Source organism: Astatotilapia calliptera, chromosome 13, assembly GCF_900246225.1.
Source record: "Astatotilapia calliptera chromosome 13, fAstCal1.2, whole genome shotgun sequence".
Taxonomy (NCBI): domain Eukaryota; kingdom Metazoa; phylum Chordata; class Actinopteri; order Cichliformes; family Cichlidae; genus Astatotilapia; species Astatotilapia calliptera.
Genome location: NC_039314.1, coordinates 1,714,788 through 1,737,946, shown reverse-complemented (window position 1 = coordinate 1,737,946; position 23,159 = coordinate 1,714,788). Strand labels below are relative to the sequence as shown.

At 45.0% G+C, this 23,159-nt stretch overlaps 1 protein-coding gene across 4 annotated transcripts in view; it reads left to right on the top strand.

Annotated features, from left to right (window-relative positions):
- slc24a3 (solute carrier family 24 member 3) overlaps positions 1-23,159 on the top strand; it is a 130,571-nt gene that overhangs the window by 36,684 nt on the left and 70,728 nt on the right. For 3 of the 4 annotated variants that reach the window (XM_026190312.1, XM_026190313.1, XM_026190314.1), the window contains one exon: positions 17,911-18,030. In XM_026190312.1, coding sequence (XP_026046097.1) covers positions 17,911-18,030 — 120 coding nt within the window. Of the gene's footprint in view, positions 1-16,824; positions 16,871-17,910; positions 18,031-23,159 lie in introns of those variants that run through there. The other variant, XM_026190315.1, reaches the window with a different exon arrangement.

The window sequence follows — 23,159 nt, the reverse complement described above, 5'->3', positions numbered from 1 at the left end:
TTTACGAATAAATTCTTTACAAATCCTACCATGTGAATTCATGGATTTTTTTTCACATTCTGTCTCTCACAGTTGAAGTGTACCTCTGGTGCAAATTACTGACCTCTGTCATCATTTTAGGTGGGGGAACTTGCACAATCGGTGGCTGACTAAATACTTTTTTGCCCCACTGTATATGTAACACTTTACATAGAGAAAAAATAATACATAGAAAACAGTAGCACACATATTGTTTCCTGTGATGATAAGACAAAATATATAAATACATCCCAAGAAGTATGGTATAGGAGAGTATAGTATGAGTCATGTACTCATGGCCTGATTATTTTCTCTCTAGGGACAAGGTTGTACCTAGCATGGAGGCACATGTGTAAGCATATATCCACACATGACATGTCATGTAGTGATGCTACAGTCATGCTATAACTAGAAACATGGATTTTGTATGCATGTATGCACACACATAAGCCTGCCAGGGGACACTAATGAAGATAAAGTACCTAATTAAGCATGACAGTGAGGAGGGATGGGCAGCCATATTAAATAATGTAATGTTAGGTGGGCTTGAACCTATAGGCAGTGTGCTTTAACCAATATAGGACACTTTGTAAATATGTGACAGGAGAATGGACGGATGTTGCTAAGAGAGCAAACTCTGCCTATCTGTATACTCTGCTCACAAAAATAAAGCAACACTTGGAATGCAAATGTCCACCAAACAACTGTGCCTGTTGATGAATGGCAGCGTTGGCCATCAAGTCATTAAATACACTGCTCCGTACAATAAAGGAACACTTTGAAAACACCTCTGATTTTACAGGGGGGGAAATAAAATCTACTGATATGGACCGGCTAATGTTTTAGGAATGAAAGGATGCCACACAATTTGATGGACATGAAAAGGATCAGGAACTGAGGATCCCCTCCTCGAACTGGACCTTCTTTTACAAGAATGACATCAAGCTTTATGCCAAGCGAGACTTAAGACGTTGACTCGCTGATCCACCTCACTAGGATCTTTATCAAACTCAAACTCAATTACACAGAGGGCCAAAACTCAAAGCACACTTTAGGTCGAAGGCCGGACAGGATAAACATTTATTGAAAACAATTGTTGTTGTTTTTTTGTCAGAGCTGGATGCTTGGCATCTTTTTTTTGGCAACGAGTTTGTTTAGGTTTGGTGTGAGGTTGTGTGTTGTGGAGAATCTCAGGATTACACAGCAGCTCAATCAGCTCCGTCTGAATCTGTACAGGTGCAGTTTCCACGTCCATGGAAATGGGTTGTGAAGCAGCTTGAAATTCTTTTTTGAGCTTCAAAGTCACCAAAGCGCAATTGCACAATGTGCTCAGTTTATCAGCAAAGTGCGCATTTGGGAAGACTGTTGTGCCAGCTTGGTTCAACATTACTTGGCAACAGGGAAAGTGAGGCAAGTTGAAATGCCTTCACTGTATCACACATGTCAGCCATCATGTAGTCACGTCCCTGGAGCTGAAGGTTTAAGACGTTGAGATGAGCTGTTACGTCAGCCAGAAATGCCAATTCCACTTTTCATTTGCTGATGGTTTAAACCTTCAGCTCGGATAAAGTTTACAGTTTGTGTTACAGTGTTCATTACATGCTCTAGTTTTAGGACTTTATTACACAGCGTTTCCTGGTGTATCGTGCGATGATATGCTGTTAACTCACCTTTACAGTTCTCCTCCAGCATCTTTACTTGCATCCTTCCCACTAGTCTATATTCACAGTGCTCCATCTGTTATAAGTCCAACAAGTTTGTCCCAGGGCAGTTTCATGTCGGTTACATTTTGACGTTTTCAAAACTTGGTAACTAAACTTGGTAAATGGCTGGGCTGATACAGCTATCTCCTCTGGTACAATAAAACTTCACAGCAGCTTCACTGTGTTATTTTGCTCTGGTGAAAAGCATCTGCTGAAATGTTAGATTCTTCTTTAACTCTTCTACTTTCTTTATCTTCTGCTCTGCATTTAGGTTTTTCAGTTTATCCTGATGTTTTGTCTTGTAGTGCTGCCTTGGATTAAATTCCTTAATTACTGCCACATTAGCTCCACAAATAAGACACATGGGTTAACTGAAAATGTCAGTAAACAAACTCACCCTCCCATCGGTTTTGAAAGGCTCTGTTTTCAGAATCATCTTTCCTCTTCGCCATTGGAATGTGGTAATGTTCCCAGGTAGCAAGGCAGCTGAAGCGCTGCATTATGGGATCTGTAGTTTGTGCATTATCAGCACTTCATATCGCCAGGTCATTAATAACAATAATAATAGATCTAAATAAAATGATCTTGCAGGCTGGATACAAATGCATGGTGGGCCAGATGAGTTTGACACATATGATCTACAGTGAGGACAAGGCTAAGTGTAGATGAATGGTTGCAAAGACAGTGGAGGTGAGCTGCACTGAAAAGATGGAAGTACTAGAAGGCAGAATAGCAGATATACAGGATAGCTACAAATGCCTGGGTATCTCACAGATGAGCGAGAACCATGATGCATGGAGGTCAGCCACAGCCAAATACCTCCAGAATGTAAAACTGGCTGTGAGAAACCACCTGAACTGTAGAAATAAGATCCAAGCCACCAATGAATACAGTAAATACTATGGGTCACGAGATAGCCGGAATAATAAGCTGGCTACAGGAGGAGATAGATGCCACTGATGTCAAGACACGATAACTCCACCTGAAGTCTAGCACCCTGAAGCTCCTCTCAGATGAGCTGCTCCAAGAATACCTCTGGCAGTTAAAGACAGAAAGTGGTGAGGAATAAGAGGAGCTGTCATGGATGACCAAGCCCCTGCATGGGACGCGCCACTGACAGATAAAAATCCCACCAGTGGTTAGAAAAGACCAACCTAATTGATAGCACAGAGGCTCGGATCATGGCGGCACAAGAGCAGGCCCTAACCAACAGGCTCCAGCAGAACGTCTTAACATGCACCTGGTGTCCATCAGCTCGTTTAGGGTTAGGTACCCCTCTGTAAGTAATTTTATCTGGCATACCTGAGTCTTATAATAGGGACCACTAATATACAAAGAAAATTTGAGTAAAATCAGTTTTCAAATTTTGGACTAAAACCCTTTACCGCTGCATGTTTTACCCTAGCATTGACACTAAACAAAAGTTCCAAAAGGCGACTATAGACACTAAATTGAAACCAGCAAACCCACTCAGGAAAAATTACTCAAATGAAATTGAACTGAAAATAAAATGTATTAAAACGAAACGGAATGTGAAATATAATGTACCTTTAATAATACTGCTAGTACAGCTAGGGGGGTGATTTGGTATAGTTTAATAAGAGCTATTTACCAGTTGGAACCTTAAATGTAAGCTGTAATCTTAAAGATGATATATTTATATACGTAATACTCCAGTGGGAGAGGACCATATACGGCAATGAATTTTTCAGTTTTATTATTGGACATAAATGGATGTATATTAGTCGGAAATATATTAACTGTGTGTTTTTCTTTGTTCTTTTTCTAAATCTTTGATTTGAAAATGGTAAGATGTCTTGCTGAAATTTGATGAAGTATACTGTACTTGTACTTTATTCCTGTGCTTGAGGTGTGTACATCAGTTAAACATGACAGCTTTCATGTCAGCTGTAGTTTTTATCCATCATTTTTTTTTGTTCACTTCGTCCAGCTTTACTAAAAAAAAAGAACTGAAGATGAGAACTTTTTCCTATTTAAAATGAAATGTGCATTTTTAGTTCATATGATCTCGATTGACATAGCTCACGTTCCTTTCCCCTCATCTGGAAGCCCTGCAGTGAACACCCCACGACGACTGCTGACTATGGTTACCTGTGTGAGTGACAGCGGAGCGCGTCTGATGGCATGTGCTTGTACTTTGGTTAGTCATAGTTGTATGTCTGTCTGTGCGTATGCAGCACTTACTCGGTATTATGTCATGAACCTACCCGACACCACCGTGCGTCTACTTAGTTCCATCATGTCGCCATAGTAACCTCGTAGAGCAGGTAGCTCAGAAGATAGAGCAGGTCGTCTACTGAGCAGAAGGTTGATGGTTCGATCCTTGGCTCTCAGAGTCCACATGCCAAATATCTTTGGGCAAGATACTAGTTCATCTCCGATGCATCCATCGAAGTATGAATGTGTGTGAATGTTAGAAAGCACTTGAAAGCATAGAAGAATGTGTTGTGTGAATGGGTGAAGGTGGCATGTTGTTTGAAGCACTGAGTGTTCTGGGTAGAAAAGCGCTATATAAGAAACAGTCCTCAGTCCATTTACCTGAAACTATTTCATAGTGGCATCCAGTTTCACTGGTCAGCCAGACTTAGGAATGCAAAGATTCAAGCTATTAGGTAGTGACAAATGTGGATGTTAAGAAATACATTGCTTACACATACACATGTTATTGTCTAGCCCAATCTCATAGCAAAATGTAAAATACTCATGAAATTTGTTTTTGTTCTGGTACTTGAATTGTGAAACATTTTAGTGATAGTGACCACAAATCTTTAAGTAATGTGTTTCAATAGGAAATGTATTTCCTGTCAGCAACACGTATCTTGTCTCATATTCGGCAGCAGCAACCTGGCTATCAAGAAAACAGCTTTTAAATAAATAATAGCCACTTTATTTTAAGTTGGTGATGTTTTTGTAAACCTGATCTATTAATTTTATTTCTCATTGAATTATGAACATATTAAATATTACAAATGTGTTAAAAGAAGGCAAAAGATAAAAGAAAATTCTGCTACAGCTCACTCTCGAATATTTTTCGAGCACTCACAGAGCTGGACTTCTTTAGTATTTGGAAATTCTTTGGTGTAACATTCTACAATGTGTTTCATTGAAAAAAGCAAGCACCACAGTCCAAGTTACATCTCTATTACTAAACTCTCTCTAACTGAAATGAAATAATGAAAAGGAGAAAGCAGACGAACAGTATAGGGAAAGACTGTACAGGTATGCACTCAGCAGGCAAGCTACAAGCACTCTCCTGGGATGTATTATCATGTCTTCTGCTTCACTGTACAATGGCAGCATTTCCTCTGAGGTTTGGTTGCAGTTTCCCTGTGGAATATCCTCTTAAGTCTGCACCAATCTCACTATATCCAACATTCATTCTCTCGTCTGCTACCACATGCCACACAGCCTATCCTTTCATATTCTGTAAATGCGCATATGAGCTAAAAAAGCCAAACGCTTCATCCCCAATACAGGTGGTCACCGGGAGAAAGTGGTAATGTAGCACCACAGAGCAGGACACAAGGCAGACACACAATAAGTACCATGCTGTCACTCTAGCCTTTTCCTTTTCATCCCTTTTTATTTCCGTTACTTTCCTTGTAACATTTACTTTATCATTAAATTGTATTCAAATTGATATTGTGACACAAAGCAGCAAGCATTGGCATTGAAACATAAATATATTACAGACTGTTGTTTCTACCTTCATAATGAAGCAGGTGATTTTTTATTTTTTATTTTTTTAAATAATATAACTCCTTGGATGCTTAAATTTTTGAGTGACAGGTTTGCAGACACAGGGAGCAGTAGCTGCTCAGTACAGTATCTGCATCCCTTGCAGTAATTCAAACTGAACCATACCTGTCAACAGTACCCTGTCTTGGTGTCTTTTCAGGCATGTTTAATGCGTGGTCATGGATGGATGGTTATGATGAATTATATGGCTGTGTGGTACACAGAAGAGTAGGGGAGGGTGTGTATAGAACATTAAGATCCACAATTTGCAAAGACTATACCCATATTCATATTTATACAAGCAGTGTTTTTATATCTGCGTGTGTGTGTGTGTGTGTGTGTGTGTGTGTGTGTGTGTGTGTGTGTGTGTGTGTGTGTGTGTGTGTGTGTGTGTGTGTGTGTGTCATTAATAACCTTTCTGTGTGGAACTTCAGGAAGCAGTTGCTTGTAAATGTGAGCTGGACATCACATTTCTGACTTTTGGAGTAGCATTGAATCCTGGTACCTCATGACCCCTTTGCCGTCCTATCTATGTTCCTAACACACATACACCAACACAAATGTTGGTGTTGGTGCTTAACCACACACATTACGTAAACTTACCCCGAACTGACCCCTGACCTCCTAACTGCACCTCAAAACTGTTCCACTTTTCCTCACTGTCCTTATCATCAAGTTGACTGCCGACAGTAGGGCACGGTGTTCACAGGGATAAGGAACATGCAAATATGTGCATGCTTATATTATGACACAACATTCTGATCTGACATGCCATTCTGTAGTCAGCTGACCTGTCAAATGTATAAATATGATTTTGGAATTTCTATAAAATATTTTTATATGTGATTTAGATATTTAATTTTCTTTATGCAAAGTTTCATCAAGATCGGTCTTCTCATCTAGGAGGATATAAGGAACACACATAAAATCTTTATATTATGACAATTACAATTAGAAAAGTGGTCCAAAGGTATAATGTTTCATGATGATATTTCAGTTTGAACATGGATTAAAAAGGATATTAATCTCATGCAGATTTGATTGTTGAACTAGCGCAATGATACTGGAGAACACTAGCTGCTGGACTCCATGTATACATGTGTTGTTACACCAGCAGAAGGACAATGATCTCAAAAATAAAACTAGGTCTGATTTCAATTTAAGCACACTTCCTGTATGCTTTGTGTGCATATCAGAGTTAGCTAATCAGCCAACATCATTTAGGATTATATACATAATAAATAGTAAATAAAATGAAAATAGATCTGTTCAAAATGCCAGATATACACTAGATGAAAAGCTCTCTTTTCCAAGTACTTGCAATAATTGTACTAAATAGACAATAAGCCTTGGTTGCTAATTAACCAAATACTTATATACCTGAATTAATTTAGCATAGTGTTAGTACATTATTTATTCCAGAGATCATGAAAACTGATCAAACTGATAAAAGATAGAACATTTAAATGCAATCCAATCTAGTGCTTCCAGAGGGACAAAATCCTTGGTGAAAAATCTGAAAGTTATTTGAAACAAATATGTGGCTGAATCAGACAAATGCATTCAAAATCTTCTGAAGTCTGTGTTCCCCTGTGTGTTGACGCAGACTGTCTCACTGCTAGTTATCAATTTAGTTTTTATATTTTTGTTTTTTCCCCTCATTAAATACCATGAAAATAGTCAAAGGAGCTTGCAAAGAAAAGCGTCTGGACTTCTTTAAGTTGCTTGAAGACGTTTCACCTCTCATCCGAGAAGCTTCTTCAGTTCTAAGGTCAAATGGTGGAGAGTCCCAAATATAAACCTAGTGGGAGTGACCCCCCACAGAGGGACAAAAGGACCCCCTGATGATCCTCTAATCGCCTGAGCCAAGGTGGGAAACTGGGCGTGGGTCCCAATCAGCCAGAGTTTCGGGTGAGTTCATTGTGAAACCTGGCCCCACCTTATCATGCGATTTCCTGAGGTCAGATGGCCCAGGATGTGAGTGGGCGTTAAGGCGTCTGGGAAGGGATCTCAAAACTGGATTATAGATGGCAGAGAGTTGGTGTCGTAAACCCCCGCCTCTGTTCAAAGATGGTCGCTCACAGTGGACATAGATGGCTTCTTTCACTCCTCTTTCAAACCATCTGTCATCTCTGTCCAAAATGTGAACATTGGCATCCTCGAAAGAGTGTCCTTTATCCTTAAGATGCAGATGGACTGCTGAGTCTTGTCCTGTGGAGGTGGCTCTTCTGTGTTGTGCCATGCGCTTGTGAAGTGGCTGTTTGGTCTCTCCAATGTAGAGGTCTGAGCATTCCTCGCTGCACTGTACAGCATACACCACACCTCTTAGAAGAGGTTTACAAGTTTGTGGACAAGGCTCAGCGGGCCCAACACTCTAAAGGAAAAGAAAGACAACGCAGGAAATTTCACACCTTGCTTTCAAAAACACACACTCCTCATCCTGAACCTACACAACCCAGAGAAGAAAACACACCTGATGCCAGTCAGGAGAAATGGGTGAAGAACTTTTCAGACAGGATTCTCACTGAACCTGAAAAGAGAGTATTAGCCAAAGGACTCAATTTTGCCATTTCTCCGCAACAGTTGCCCATAGTGGACCTCATCACAGCCACAGAATCTGCCATACGGATTAATAAATTATCACAGACAGAAGCAGAGCAAATCAGGATGAAAGTCTCAGCCACGCTCTCCAGTGCCAAAGTCCCTCCATCCAACCTCACAATACAAGAAAAGAAGGCCGTCGCTTCCCTGAGCAAAGACCACAACATCACTGTTTTACCAGCTGATAAGGGAAGATGTACCGTGGTCCTAAACACTACAGATTACCATACACAGATCACTACTCTCCTCAGTGACAACAATACCTACGAAGCCCTAAAGCGAGACCCCACAAGCAGCTACAAAAAGAAAGTTATAGCTTGCCTTCAAGACTTTGAAAAGGACAAAATCATTGACCGCCTTACATATCACCGCCTTTACCCAGGGGATGCCATACCCTGCATCTATGGACTTCCTAAGATCCACAAGGAAGCTGTCCCACTCAGACCCATAGTCAGTAGCATAAACTCAGCCACTTACAACATTGCTAAACACCTTGCTACCATCCTTGCACCTCTCGTGGGGAACACCCCACACCACATCAAGAACTCCACCGACTTCACCGACAAGGTCCTGAAACTTACCCTGGATCCAGATGAAACCATGGTGTCCTTTGACGTAGTCTCTCTCTTCACCTGCATACCCACCACGGAGGCCGTGGAGACTGTCAGAAAACAACTACAAGAAGACAGCTCCTTGGAGGACAGGACCAACTTCACACCCGATCAGATCTGCACACTGTTAGACCTCTGCCTCACCACTACATATTTAAGTACAACGAAGGCTTTTACAGACAAAAACATGGCTGTGCCATGGGCTCCCCCGTGTCACCTATTGTAGCCAACCTTTACATGGAGGAAGTGGAAAGGAAGGCTCTTGGCTCTTTCAAAGGAAGAGTACCCAGCCACTGGTACAGATATGTGGACGACACCTGGGTCAAAATCAAGACACAAGAAGTGGAATCCTTCACTGCGCACATTAACTCTGTGGATAAGAACATCAAGTTCACCAGGGAAGACACAAAGGACAACTGTTTGCCTTTCCTGGACTGCGCTGTGCACATTGAAGAGAACGGCAAACTCAACATCGAAGTTTACCGGAAGCCCACACACACGGACCAGTACCTCCTCTTTGACTCCCATCACCCTTTGGAACACAAACTTGGAGTAATCAGGACCCTACACCACCGGGCAGAACATGTCCCCTCTAAGCCTGAAGGGAAAAAGAAGGAACACACACATGTAAAGGAAGCACTCAAAACGTGCGGCTATCCTAAATGGGCGTTCTTAAAGTCAGCAAAGAGGCACAGAAAAGAAGATCAGACACCAGCGAGGGAGGACAGACGCAACAACATTGTCATCCCCTATGTAGCCGGCGTATCAGAGAAACTCAGGAGAGTTTTCTCCAAGCATGACATCCCAGTGTATTTCAGACCCAGCAACACGCTCAGACACAAACTGGTTCACCCGAAAGACAAAACACCAAAACACAAACTTAACAATGTGGTGTATGCTGTACAGTGCAGCGAGGAATGCTCAGACCTCTACATTGGAGAGACCAAACAGCCACTTCACAAGCGCATGGCACAACACAGAAGAGCCACCTCCACAGGACAAGACTCAGCAGTCCATCTGCATCTTAAGGATAAAGGACACTCTTTCGAGGATGCCAGTGTTCACATTTTGGACAGAGAGGACAGATGGTTTGAAAGAGGAGTGAAAGAAGCCATCTATGTCCACTGTGAGCGACCATCTTTGAACAGAGGCGGGGGTTTACGACACCAACTCTCTGCCATCTATAATCCAGTTTTGAGATCCCTTCCCAGACGCCTTAACGCCCACTCACATCCTGGGCCATCTGACCTCAGGAATTCACATGATAAGGTGGGGCCAGGTTTCACAATGAACACACCCGAAACTCTGGCTGATTGGGACCCACGCCCAGTTTCCCACCTTGGCTCAGGCGATTAGAGGATCATCAGGGGTCCTTTTGTCCCTCTGTGGGGGGTCACTCCCACTAGGTTTATATTTGGGACTCTCCACCATTTGACCTTAGAACTGAAGAAGCTTCTCGGATGAGAGGTGAAACGTCTTCAAGCAACTTAAAGAAGTCCAGACGCTTTTCTTTGCAAGCTCCTTTGACTACGATGACCTGGATGACTGAGAACCTTCACAGACATACCATGAAAATAGCGTTATCATAAATGACAATAGTGTTGCCATTTTTGTTATTTGTGTGTTACAATTTTCATGAAAAAACTAAAAGAAAACACGTTTTAATCTTTTGAGCTGGGGTGCTATGGACACCCGAGTTTGTGAAAGCAATAACTCAAGAACAAGGCAAGATTGAATTTTCAAATCAATACCATGGTTGCATCTCCTGAAAATCTCTGTTAAGTTTAAATCTTAGTGACCTTGAGTTCAAGGTCAGAGGTCAACTTTCTGAAAACCAGAGGATTTTCACATTTATAACATATGTATGTCTACTAGGAGGCTGAAGGGTAGCACTATATTTATAAAGAATTACAAACAACAATTAGTTGATGCTTTAAGCAGGTTTATTTAATTAATATCCAATTTATTTCCAATTAATTTCAAATTCATCTTTAACATTTGTTGTAGGTCTGATTGAAGGACTGATGTGATGCTAAGTTTTCCACTGCTCCGCTTTGAATATTGAGAGATTAGTTAATGAACTTTAAGCCAATTGTGCCCAAGTTTAAGACCATATTCATTGGTTGTTTTTGTTATTTTTGGGGGGGCTTTTTTCACAAGAATTGCTAGCTTCCCTAGAGTTTTGGCCACCCCAACAATCAGACGATTGCTAAGAAAGCACAAGGTTTTGTCCCCCTGTGATATTCATGTCAGTGCAGGGGGAACTCTTAGAGAGGCAAGGGACGAAAAAGGGATGCTTCAGAACCTCTGAGGGTGTTATGCGCTGATTTGCATCCAAGGCCAACATCTGTTTGGTGAGCCTGATAAATAATGGTTGGCATTTTCAGGTCCTCGCCTAACCTTCATTAGTTTTACGAGATCATTGAGACGCTTAAGTTTTATAAATCGAGTTTCCTTGGATTGATAATCTGTCTCGTATTGAAATTGTTCTTTGGTCTTAAATGTTGTTGTAGTTGTCTTCGATGAAATAGTCATCAGTGTACAAGCCAGAATCCTGAGGATGATCTGGTAGCTGACCCTGAGTTTCAATTATGAATTTCAAAACATCATAATCGTCTTCCCCAGGATAGAGAGGCACCCCTGTAGAAAGCTCCACAGCTACCAGCCCCAGAGACCACATGTCAATTGCTTCATCATATGGAGTGCCAAGCATAACCTCAGGTGCACAATAACGTCCCCACACGGTCACCAGGAATCACTGCAGAGCGGGACATGCGAGTTTGACTTTGACTGGAGACTCATGGCAATTCACAACCAGAACCCAGGTGGAACAGAGCATTTTCGTTCATCCTGTAAACTTCGTAGCAGTAGCAGTAATGCAAGTTACTTCCCTCAAGTGAAAGCTTTAAATGTGTTTTTGTATATGAATATTTCATACTTTAAGGCTGCCTGTTTATCTAAGGGAGATGAACAATACATTATAATTGTACATAATAATATCACAGATAGATTAAATAAATAGATTTTAGATAGATGTGATGCGAAATATGCATTTTTTTTTTTGGTAATATGCTGGAAAAGCTTGAAAATGGACCTTGAAAGTGCTTAAAAAGCTTGAATTTGACCTTGAAAAAGGTATATGAACCCTGGAGATTGTCTTATCTCTACTTCTCTGGTGGATTCATTGTCATGGTCCTGGGCCATGTGGGCCCAGTATTCTTAGTTTTCATGTATTTTTGTATTTTGTTCTTTATTTAGGCCATGCTTCCTGGGTTGATCTGTTACGTTGTTCCTTATGTGTTTTCCCTTCGTGACTCTTACCCCCTGTGTGCCCCTCTGTGTATTTATGAGCCCTCGTCTCTCTTTGTGCTTTATTCTATGTTTTCCCTAGCCCGTTATGTCTGCGTTCTTCCCGTGCTCTCTCTCCTCCTGTCTGAACCTCTGTGCCTGTACCCGTCAGCGTTATGTTCACCCCGCCCTGTCTCGTTATGGTTATCTGTGTCACCTGTGTTCCCCGTGTGTTCCCACTTTCCTCGTTAACCCTCTGTGTATTTCTGTCTGCGTCTTCCTCTGTTCGGCGTCGCGTTCTCCCTCATGTTGTGTGTGCTCCTCCCTGTGTTTCTTGGCGAGCTTTGTATTTAGTTATCCCAGTTTAGTTTTGTATGTCCTACGTTCTGCCGTGCCAGCATTAAAGCTGTGTTCTTTAAGTTTATCCCCGTGTCTGTGAGTCTGCATCTTGGGTCCTTCTCCTGCCTGCCACACAGCGATCATGACAGAAGAACGCGACCACAACATGGACCCAGCAGTTCACAACCCCTCCGCGGACCTCCAGGACGACGCGAACATGTCGGACCCAGCGACGCAGAGAAGGGGGATCGTCCGGACAGTGGAGTCTCTCTGCGACAAGTGGCTGCACTGTTCCAGTGAGGAGGAACGAGAGGAGTTCGCCCGCCAAGTAGGGGTGTGCGTATCTGTGTTCCCCTGGTTATGGGAGACGCTGCACCCCCTCGTCAGCGACTTTCTCGTCTCCACCCTCCAACTCCGTCCGCGGGAGCAGCGGCCCGGTGGGCGTGCACCTTCACCAGAGCCGTGCCATCGCGCCGTTGCCCCGCCGCCTCATGAGCCAGTGGCGGTCAGAGTCGGAACAGTGAGGCTCACCACGGACACACCATTGGCTCACACTTCATCAGCTTCCGCATCTTCGCCACCGCCTGCCTGCACGGAGATGCCCGAGGCTGTTGACTTCGGTGAGGAGGAGCGGCAGCAGGTGTTACGGGCTTATCGGGAGGACGAGCTCCGGCGGAAACCCTGGCTCATCCCGGAGGAGGACCTCTCACCTGCTGCACAGCCTACCAGCCGCTCGTCGTCTCCGATCCGCTTAAGCTATTTTTCGCCTGCCTCATTTCTGGCAAGGATGGGGGCGGACGACGGGGAACTCACCACTACGTCACCCTCTGTGTTGGCGCCATCAGCGCCCATCGCGCCAGCTTCCTCTGCTCGAAGGAGGCGGCGCGCCCGCCGCCATAAACCGGACAATGCTAAGACTACAAAACATGAAGTGGACGGCGGGTTCATCTTTGATAGAGCTATTTTTGTCGACCCTGAGCCTGCCATTTCTCGGACAGTTTTTTCTGAGCCTGCTCCTTTTCCTGCTCGTGTTTCTCCTCCCAGGTCAGTTCAGTTAGCTCCCTCGCAGCCACCCTCAGTTCAGTTAGCTCCCTCGCAGCCCCTCACAACTCAGTTAGCTCCCTCGCAGCCACCCTCAGTTCAGTTAGCTCCCTCGCAGCCACCCTCAGTTCAGTTAGCTCCCTCGCAGCCACCCTCAGTTCAGTCAGCTACCCTCCTGGAAGCCCCCGCTGCCTGGTATTCTCAGCATCGGCATCTTTTCCCGTCAAGGTTTATCGCTAAATCATTCGATCCTCCCTTAAGAGAGAGACTGCGTCCTCGCTGCCTTCACCCCAGTACACCAGTGTCACCTGGGTCTCCAGTAGCTCAGCTCCCAGTGTCACCTACCCCACAGCCACTTTTAGCTCAGTTTCCAGAGCCACCTGTTTCAGTTCAGGCCCCAGTAGCTCCAGTGCCGCCTGTAGCGCAGGCCCCGATAGCAGTACGGTCCGCTGGTCAGCTTAACATTCAGCCAGGGGTCTCTAATCTCTCTGGCTCTGCATCAGCTCCTGCTGGGAGCTCGGATGAGCTCATCCAAGACTCCGCGGCTCCCACGCCGCCTTCTACCTCGTCCGCTGGAGGGTCCGAGGGGCCCGTTCAGCTCCCTTCCACGTCGGCTGTACAGGCTGCTTCTCAGCCTTCTAGGAATGGCGTGAGCTTTCTCTCCGCCTCAGACTGCCTTCTGCTTCAGCCGTCTCTTCCAGCTGGAGGGCCCGAGGAGCCCGTTCAGCTTCCTTCCACGTCAACTGTACAGGCCGCTTCTCGGCCTTCTAGGACTGGCGTGAGCTTTCTCTCCGCCTCAGACTGCCTTCTGCTTCAGCCGTCTCTTCCAGCTGGAGGGCCCAAGGGGCCCGTTCAGCCTTCTGTCTCCGCTGGAGGGTCCGACGGGCCCGTTCAGCCTCCTGCCTCCGCTGGAGGGTCCGAGGGGCCTGTCCAGCCTCATGCCTCGTCAGCTGGAGGGTCCGAGGGGCCTGTCCAGCCTCATGCCTCGTCAGCTGGAGGGTCCGAGGGGCCCGTTCAGCCTCCTGTCTCCGCTGGAGGGTCTGAGGGGCCCGTCCAGCCTCATGCCTCGTCAGCTGGAGGGTCCGAGGGGCCCGTTCAGCCTCCTGTCTCCGCTGGAGGGTCCGAGGGGCCCGTTCAGCCTCCTGTCTCCGCTGGAGGGTCCGAGGGGCCCGTTCAGCCTCATGCCTCGTCAGCTGGAGGGTCCGAGGGGCCTGTCCAGCCTCATGCCTCGTCAGCTGGAGGGTCCGAGGGGCCTGTCCAGCCTCATGCCTCGTCAGCTGGAGGGTCCGAGGGGCCTGTCCAGCCTCATGCCTCGTCAGCTGGAGGGTCCGAGGGGCCCGTTCAGCCTCCTGTCTCCGCTGGAGGGTCTGAGGGGCCCGTCCAGCCTCATGCCTCGTCAGCTGGAGGGTCCGAGGGGCCCGTTCAGCCTCCTGTCTCCGCTGGAGGGTCCGAGGGGCCCGTTCAGCCTCATGCCTCGTCAGCTGGAGGGTCCGAGGGGCCCGTTCAGCCTCCTGTCTCCGCTGGAGGGTCCGAGGGGCCCGTTCAGCCTCCTGTCTCAGCTGGAGGGCCCGAGGAGCTCGTCCAGCACCATGCCACATCAGCTGGAGGGCCCGAGGAGCCCATCCAGCCACCTTCTGCTACGCCTGGTCCAGCCTGTGCTTCGTCCGCTGCAGCCTCCGAGCCTTCGTCCGCTGCAGCCTCAGAGCCTTCGTCCGCTGCAGCCTCAGAGCCTTCGTCCGCTGCAGCCTCAGAGCCTTCAGCCTCGCCTGGTCCAGCCTCAGAGCCTTCAGCCTCGCCTGGTCCAGCCTCAGAGCCTTCAGCCTCGCCTGGTCCAGCCTCAGAGCCTTCAGCCTCGCCTGGTCCAGCCTCAGAGCCTTCAGCCTCGCCTGGTCCAGCCTCAGAGCCTTCGTCAGCCTCAGCAGCCTCCGAGCCTTCGTCAGCCGCAGCAGCCTCCGAGCCTTCGTCAGCCGCAGCAGCCTCCGAGCCTTCGTCAGCCGCAGCAGCCTCCGAGCCTTCGTCAGCCGCAGCAGCCTCCGAGCCTTCGTCAGCCGCAGCAGCCTCCGAGCCTTCGTCAGCCGCAGCAGCCTCCGAGCCTTCGTCAGCCGCAGCAGCCTCCGAGCCTTCGTCAGCCGCAGCAGCCTCCGAGCCTTCGTCAGCCGCAGCAGCCTCCGAGCCTTCGTCAGCTGCAGCAGCCTCTGAGTCTTCAGCCTCGTCTGTCGCGGCTTCGGCCTGTGCTTCGTCTGGTCCTGTGCCCACCGGGCCATGGCCAGCACGCCTGACACTGGAGAGCCGCCGCTGCCTTCCGCGCGGCCGGCCCCCTGAACTGCTCCGCCGTCTCCTTCGCCGCCGCCGCTGCCTTCCGCGCGGCCGGCCTCCTGAACTGCTCCGTCGTCTCCTTCGCCGCCGCCGCTGCCTTCCGCGCGGCCGGCCCCCGGAACTGCTCCGTCGTCTCCTTCGCCGCCGCCGCTGCCTTCCGCGCGGCCGGCCTCCTGAACTGCTCCGTCTCCTTCGCCGCCGCCGCTGCCTTCCGCACGGCCGGCCTCCGGACCAGCTCTGCCACCTGTGCCACCCGCCTGGTCGGCCCCCCGACCGTGTGACCCGTGAACTCTTGTGCCTGTGGGCTCTGGGTCGGCCCCCTGAACTTTATTTTGACTACGGTCATGTGCTCCTGTGTTTTCTGTTGTTTGTTTTGTTTCCCGTTCTGGTCCCTCCGTCCTGGTCCCCCGCCTCCCGCCCTGGGTGGGTTGTTTTCTGTTTTTGTTTTTGTTTCTCGGGTTTGGGCTGTCAGGAGCCAGCCCTTTAGGGGGGGGTGGTGTCATGGTCCTGGGCCATGTGGGCCCAGTATTCTTAGTTTTCATGTATTTTTGTATTTTGTTCTTTATTTAGGCCATGCTTCCTGGGTTGATCTGTTACGTTGTTCCTTATGTGTTTTCCCTTCGTGACTCTTACCCCCTGTGTGCCCCTCTGTGTATTTATGAGCCCTCGTCTCTCTTTGTGCTTTATTCTATGTTTTCCCTAGCCCGTTATGTCTGCGTTCTTCCCGTGCTCTCTCTCCTCCTGTCTGAACCTCTGTGCCTGTACCCGTCAGCGTTATGTTCACCCCGCCCTGTCTCGTTATGGTTATCTGTGTCACCTGTGTTCCCCGTGTGTTCCCACTTTCCTCGTTAACCCTCTGTGTATTTCTGTCTGCGTCTTCCTCTGTTCGGCGTCGCGTTCTCCCTCATGTTGTGTGTGCTCCTCCCTGTGTTTCTTGGCGAGCTTTGTATTTAGTTATCCCAGTTTAGTTTTGTATGTCCTACGTTCTGCCGTGCCAGCATTAAAGCTGTGTTCTTTAAGTTTATCCCCGTGTCTGTGAGTCTGCATCTTGGGTCCTTCTCCTGCCTGCCACACAGCGATCATGACATTCATGGTGATTTATGTTTACATAATATTTACCTCCAAGGTAGATATTATATGAAACATTAAAACACAAAATACCTTCATGTTATTGATCTGTTACCAGTGAACCTAGTAAGTTAAAATGTTTCATTTTAGTGCCTCTTGCTTTTCCAGCCTTTTGTTTCCCTGTCCCAACTTTTTTTCAAATGTTTCTGCACTCAAATTCGAAATGAGTTAATATTTTTCATGAAATATGAACGTCTCAGCTTACAAGTTTGATATGTTTTCTATGTAAAATTTGGGTTCAAGAGATTAGAAAAATCATTGCGTTCTGTTGTTATGTCAGTTTTACATAATTTCACAAAATCTACGTATTGCTTTTGATTTTGTAGGAATTCAGGTGACGCTGGCTTTGCTGAATAGAGAACTACATTTTTGGTTAGCTAAACATATTCTTAAGGGCCCAGATCCACCAAAGAACTGCCATTTTACTTCAGCTGTAAAGCCTGCTATTCCATATCATTGCCTTTCTCTGCTTCATCCTTTCCTGCAACACGGCTGCAAAACATTTGGTTTTTTTGCATTTTGATAAATATAGTTGAACACAGTGCTATTTATAGAAACCCAGTGTGCTGTGCACCTAAGTTGTTTCTGTTGCATGGTGGGAGGGGAGATGGGTCAGAGGTGGAGTGCTTGAGGTTACTGTAACCCAGATGACAGAGCTGGAATGATTGGCCTTGCGGCACTCAGTGTGCCGCCACGCTTAATGCTCCCGCAGGAACATGGTTACACAAGATGCATGTCTCATCTGCCTTTTGTTCTGTGGGGAGAGGGAAGTTATTCAGAAATGTCAATTGACTGTGGAACTAAGAGCTTGTGCATTACAGCCATTATTCTGTTTGTGTATGGGCTGGTTATTTTTTAATATATATATTTTTTTAAAAGCAGACAAAATATAGAGAAAGTATGTCTGAAAATGTTTTGTTATATAAAACCACTTTTGCAGAATGCATAATCATGCATTCACTTATTTCACTTAACTTTGTCCCTTGGGTTGGAAGTGCCACTAATGATTGGCCTGATAGGTTTGTAGTGAGTCTGTTTTTCATGAAACCTTCCTTAACATTCCAATATCTGTTTGTCTCCTTTCGGTCTTTTTTTCTTTCACTTAGGATATCATGTTTCCAGCTCCATGGTTGTGGAGGAGGCAAGATGGGAAAGTCGTCACCTTCTACAGGAAGACAACCACTCCAAGCTGTACTCTGAGCCTGAGAAGAACTGCACCGAACCAGGTGAGAGTAATTTAAATGTGTCTCATATGCAAGTGTCAGTGTGGGAGGTTTCTGAAAAGCTTTTATTAGAGCAAGCGGATGTTAAGTGGTGCGTACTTCTATAGTACCCAAGCCTAGTGTGCATCAACTGTGATGGGCTAGAGACTAAGGAACTCAGGTTTTGGGCATTACTGCCTTTTTGTGTTCAGGGACAGTTGAGAGAGAGGCAAGAAATGTGGAAGAGTGAGTAGGCGAATGTCATGCAACATTGTCCTAGAGATCCACTCCTCTGGCAATATATGCTATGCCCTATCCACTTGGCTGCAGGTTCACCCCATCAGATTCTTTCTTGGTTCTGCTGACCAGGGGTTAAAGGTAGTTATGCTACAACATTTTAGGACATTTACACACAGTTGATAAGTTTGTAAAATCTTTCCTGTCATTTGTGTTTTTTTTCATCCAATAATTGGCCCGACAGTAGGGTCTCACCTGTCATTTAGCTGGTCATCCAGCTGACTAGGCATATCTTACTTGTGAATGTCGTAACTAGAAAAATCATGTCTGGATGGAAATGTTAGCTAACATGGTCCATCATACTAACTTAGATGCCTAACAGACCTCATTTTATGTAACACAGCAAGCAGATAGCCAGAAATCTGCCATTTATATCAGCTGCGCAACATGTATCTGGCATTAGTAGCTTTATCACATCAAGTTCAGCTTCGTTGTCATTATATTGATTTGTTGTACAACATATACATACAGTACATACAGTACTGCAGCACAATGTCACAGTCGCTACAGGAAAAGCAGCAGTTGATACGACCAAAATTATTGTAACTTGTTGCCTTTGAAACTATTATTGTGAAAACGGGAACCAGATCAGAGGAAATTAGAGCAATGGCATCTTCATTTTGGTTAGTCATGAAGACCATAAAACAGCAGTAAGATGGGGTCAGACAGTTCGTGATAATATGACAACATATACTACATATATAGACATTCACATTGAACAGTCATTGTCATTAACTGCATACACTGAGAGAATAGGCAAAACATTTTAGATTTTAAACAGTTAAACAAGTTAACTAGAATGCAACCTGTTGGAAAACAGTTGTGTCATGTCCCTTATTGCAAAAAAACATGTTGCAGATGAGTTGTGTTCATCATCCCAGATTGACTCACATTGATATCAATATCTTGGCTGCCTGTTTGCGTTTACACTACAGATGGGATTTATTTGCTGTCAGTCTCTCTCAGGCAGTCTGTGTGAGGGTGATTGAGCATTTCTTTGGAGACAGGTTACCTCCCACCAGATGACCCAGGCGGTCACCTTACGATCAAAAGTTGAGGTTGTTGCACTCTCGACCTCTTGGTCATGTGGTCACCTCAACTACTTGCAGTTGGTCATTAAATGCAATAAATACATGCAATGTAAATACAAAGCAACTAAGGATTTATTTTCAGTTTGCAATGTGGTTGCTATCCTGTTTTTGCAATGACTGAGCAGAGCTCAACTCAGCTGACACATAGAGTGCAGTTTTTGTTTTTTTTAGAGCACTGGTTTATGAAATTGCTGCACATATCTTTTTTCTGAGCTGAACCTAATGGGGTTCCATCATAATGAAAATAACTGCTAGTTTTAGGACTGTTATTTTCAATTATATCTCAATTGTTGTTATTGGCTCTCTTTGTCTTCCACTATGCTTTGCCCTTTTAATACCTGAGAAAAAAACCCACACCGCCTACATCCTTCCTTTTACCTTTCGACACACACAAGCACGCAAAGAACACAAACCTCTTCCAGGTAGAAATCCTCTCTGCTCTCCTTCAGAGCGAATGCTGCCAGCATCCGTATATATTTGTGTGTGAGTCTCTTCCTCAGTGTGCACCAAACTCTCTCATGCCTTATGTTTATTTTCTCTGTGGGCTTGTCAGTGTGTGTGTGTGTGTGTGTGTGTGTGTGTGTGTGTGTGTGTGTGTGTGTGTGTGTGTGTGTGTGTGTGTGTGTGTGTGTGTGTGTGTGTGTGTGTGTGTGTGTGTGTGTGTGTGGGTGGGTGGGTGGAGAGATGGAGCAGGACATCCAAACATTTGTGTGTTTTCCCTGTGGCGTGGAGTGTGTGAGTGTTTTTCATGTGGAATCCTGTGGCTTTACAAGGCTAACGTCCTGCCAAGCATTCTCTTGATCTCATTGTAAACACACAGCCCTCGTCTAATGCACACATGTAAATGCACTCCGTCCTGCATTTTGGATATGCAAAGACCCTCCTCGGTCATATTGGATTCATACGGACCTTCTATATATAGGCACTACATATTTTCTAGCCTGTTTCTGTTTAATTACACTTTGTCTCCTAAAACTCTAATTACCTTAATAGGGATTATTCCTGCTTTTTTGCGCTAATAGGGGCATTCACAATGCACTCCTTATGCTTCACTTCCCCACTTCTGTCTCTCTGTCGCGCCTTTATCATCTGTGTAGTTCTCTGTCGTCCCCCCGGAGCGCTCGCTGTCTCCTGCTTCTTCTTTGTTTTTCTTTTCTCTCTGTGCTTTTTCCCTCCTCCTTCACAGATGCAATCATCAGTTCAATTGCGAGGGGTTGAGTGAAGTCGTCACGCGCTGCAGAAACGCGGCACAGAGACACACACTCGCTGAGACGACACGTGCACGTGCATCTCTGTGCATGCAGCTGATGTGGCAACACGTGCATGCACATATCCATCTAGAGGAACGTTTTCTCTCATGTGGAGCAACTGCACATTATTCTTCTCAAACCCAGTGGCACATCTTTGCAAGGAGCTTAATTAGATTTGTTAAACTTTATACAAGATTAGATTCAAAACGAAACAGCATCTTGAATTTAAGAAGATTAGCTCTTGTTGTTTAATATTGCCAGAAGCAGTGGATTCATTAAGTTGAGATGAGCTATTTTGTCAGTGAGCACTGGCGATGCACTGTATGTGAGTATGTGCTGTAATGAGTTCCGCTGGGATAAAAATCGGAATTCTTGTTGCTCACTGCAGTTCACAATTTTGGGGGAAATACCATTCTATTTTTACTTTTGTTCACTTGTAAAGCTATAGATGAGCGCCATTGTTGCTATAGATAAGCAACAATGGCACTTGAACACGTGACAGTAAAATTCCCAGTAAAATGTTTACTGCTTTTGCTTCTGAATGCAGCTGGAGTCTCTGTGTCTCCTTCAGGTGACCGTCTATTTAACTTCTCTGCTCGATCTAGCTAAAAGTGACGCTGTCTGTGGGAGATGTAAATGTAGCCAACGTAACGACGAGGATAGAATTATTAGCCAGCCTGTGAACATTTTTAAGTATTTCCAAAGTGCTGGTAAAAAGAGCAACAGACTTTTTTACACAGCTTTTCCAAACATCCTATTTTCATTTTACTTTGCACATAGAAACAAACAAAACCAAGAACTGCCAGGCTTCAAATTCAAATATTAGCCACACTGATGCTAATATTGAACAAGTCTGACACGTCTCCTGAGCAATTCCAGTCCATTCTGCTTTAGCTAGTCTTTTAACATCTTCCTGGTTAAATAGTCTTCTGACCTGAGCTTTGGTCTTCAGTTCACTCCACAGATTTTTGAGTCAGGGCTTCAATAACCTTCACTTTCATCTGGACGTAGTTTTTCACCAAGATCAACATATGTTTTATTACTCGTACCACCGTGTTTCACTGTGGAGACAGTTTTCTTTGGGTTGTTTGCCTCTCCCGGCTTTCTCGCGCACTTCATGCGTAATCTTACTCCAGGTTGTCCTTACCATACTTCAGTCTGGTTTAAAGGTGTCTCTTCTGCAGAAGTGGAACTTTTCTTGCTTTGCTAGACACATCTCTCACTAGTTCTTTTCAGAGTATTTGAAATTTTTCGTATTCTGTACTGTCTTTGAATTTCTTGATGGTACTTCTCACTCCAGTTCTTGACACTTGAAACACTGTGATAGCTTTGTATATCCATCTCCTGCTTTGTGAACATCAACGATTCTTTATCTCAAGCATCTGATTTCCTTTGTTTTTGGCAGGATAGCTCAAATCCTTGTTGAACATTTTATACTGACAGTAAAGTTGAAGAACCCTTAGTTGTAAATTGATTTCATAACAATTCATTACAGTTTCTTATAATCCCTTTCTACGTAAAAAAAAAAAAAAGCACTTGGAATTTTTAATAAGCAAAAGCCAGTCTATCAACATTCTCCTCTTCAGGCACAATGTGTGACAGGTTACCAGCTCCCCTACTTTTAGATTGGGAGGTGGACTAAACCTAAAGATGTATATTTTGCTAGGTGGCTCAGAGTTGGAAAGATATGTTTCTTCTACCATTTGAGAGGATCTGTCTGAATTTCTACATTAACGAACTGTAAGTAGCTTGAAAGTTAATTTCCCATTGCCTCTCTTTGTGTCAGTTGAGGTTACCGTGCTCTCCTTTGTTGAAGCTTAGTTCTTAGTTGTTGGTTCTTGGCCTTGGGTAGATGGGCCCAGATGAGTGAGTGTTGTTTCTGTATTTCAATTTATTTTTTTTTTCCACTGGAAAGTATTTGAATCTAAACCAGAAATGACATCATTTCCAACAAGTCGCTAGCTGACTAAGCAGCATACATTGCAGTAATTTAAAGTAAAGGTTTCAAAAACTGTCAATGTGCCGTTATGGGTGCATGTCTGATGCAGGGGCGTTAACACCTTTCTTATATCACCACTCTGAAGACCGATGAGCGTTGTCTACAGGTTTACTGACATTCAAAAGGGTAAAACTAAAATCAAGACAAAAAATACAGTCATGACATGCATATGTGCAGCATAATATGCATTTATATACCACCCTGCTACTACATAGCATATGTCTAATTGTCTAATTAATGTCTAATTGATGAGATGAGATAGCCCTTATTTGTCAGTTGCAGGTCTTTTGCCCACAACCGAGATGTGTTATGCGAAGTTGTACTATCGATGCTATCCCAGACGACCTCCAAAATCGCGGGTAACTAGTAGGGGTGCAACGATACTCGTATCGATATTGAACCGTTCGATACAGTGCTTTCGGTTCGGTACGCATATGTATAGAACAATACAAAAATGTTAATTTATTTTATCAACTTTTCTTCTGACAATGCTGTCTGTGTTGAGAGCTCAGTGGA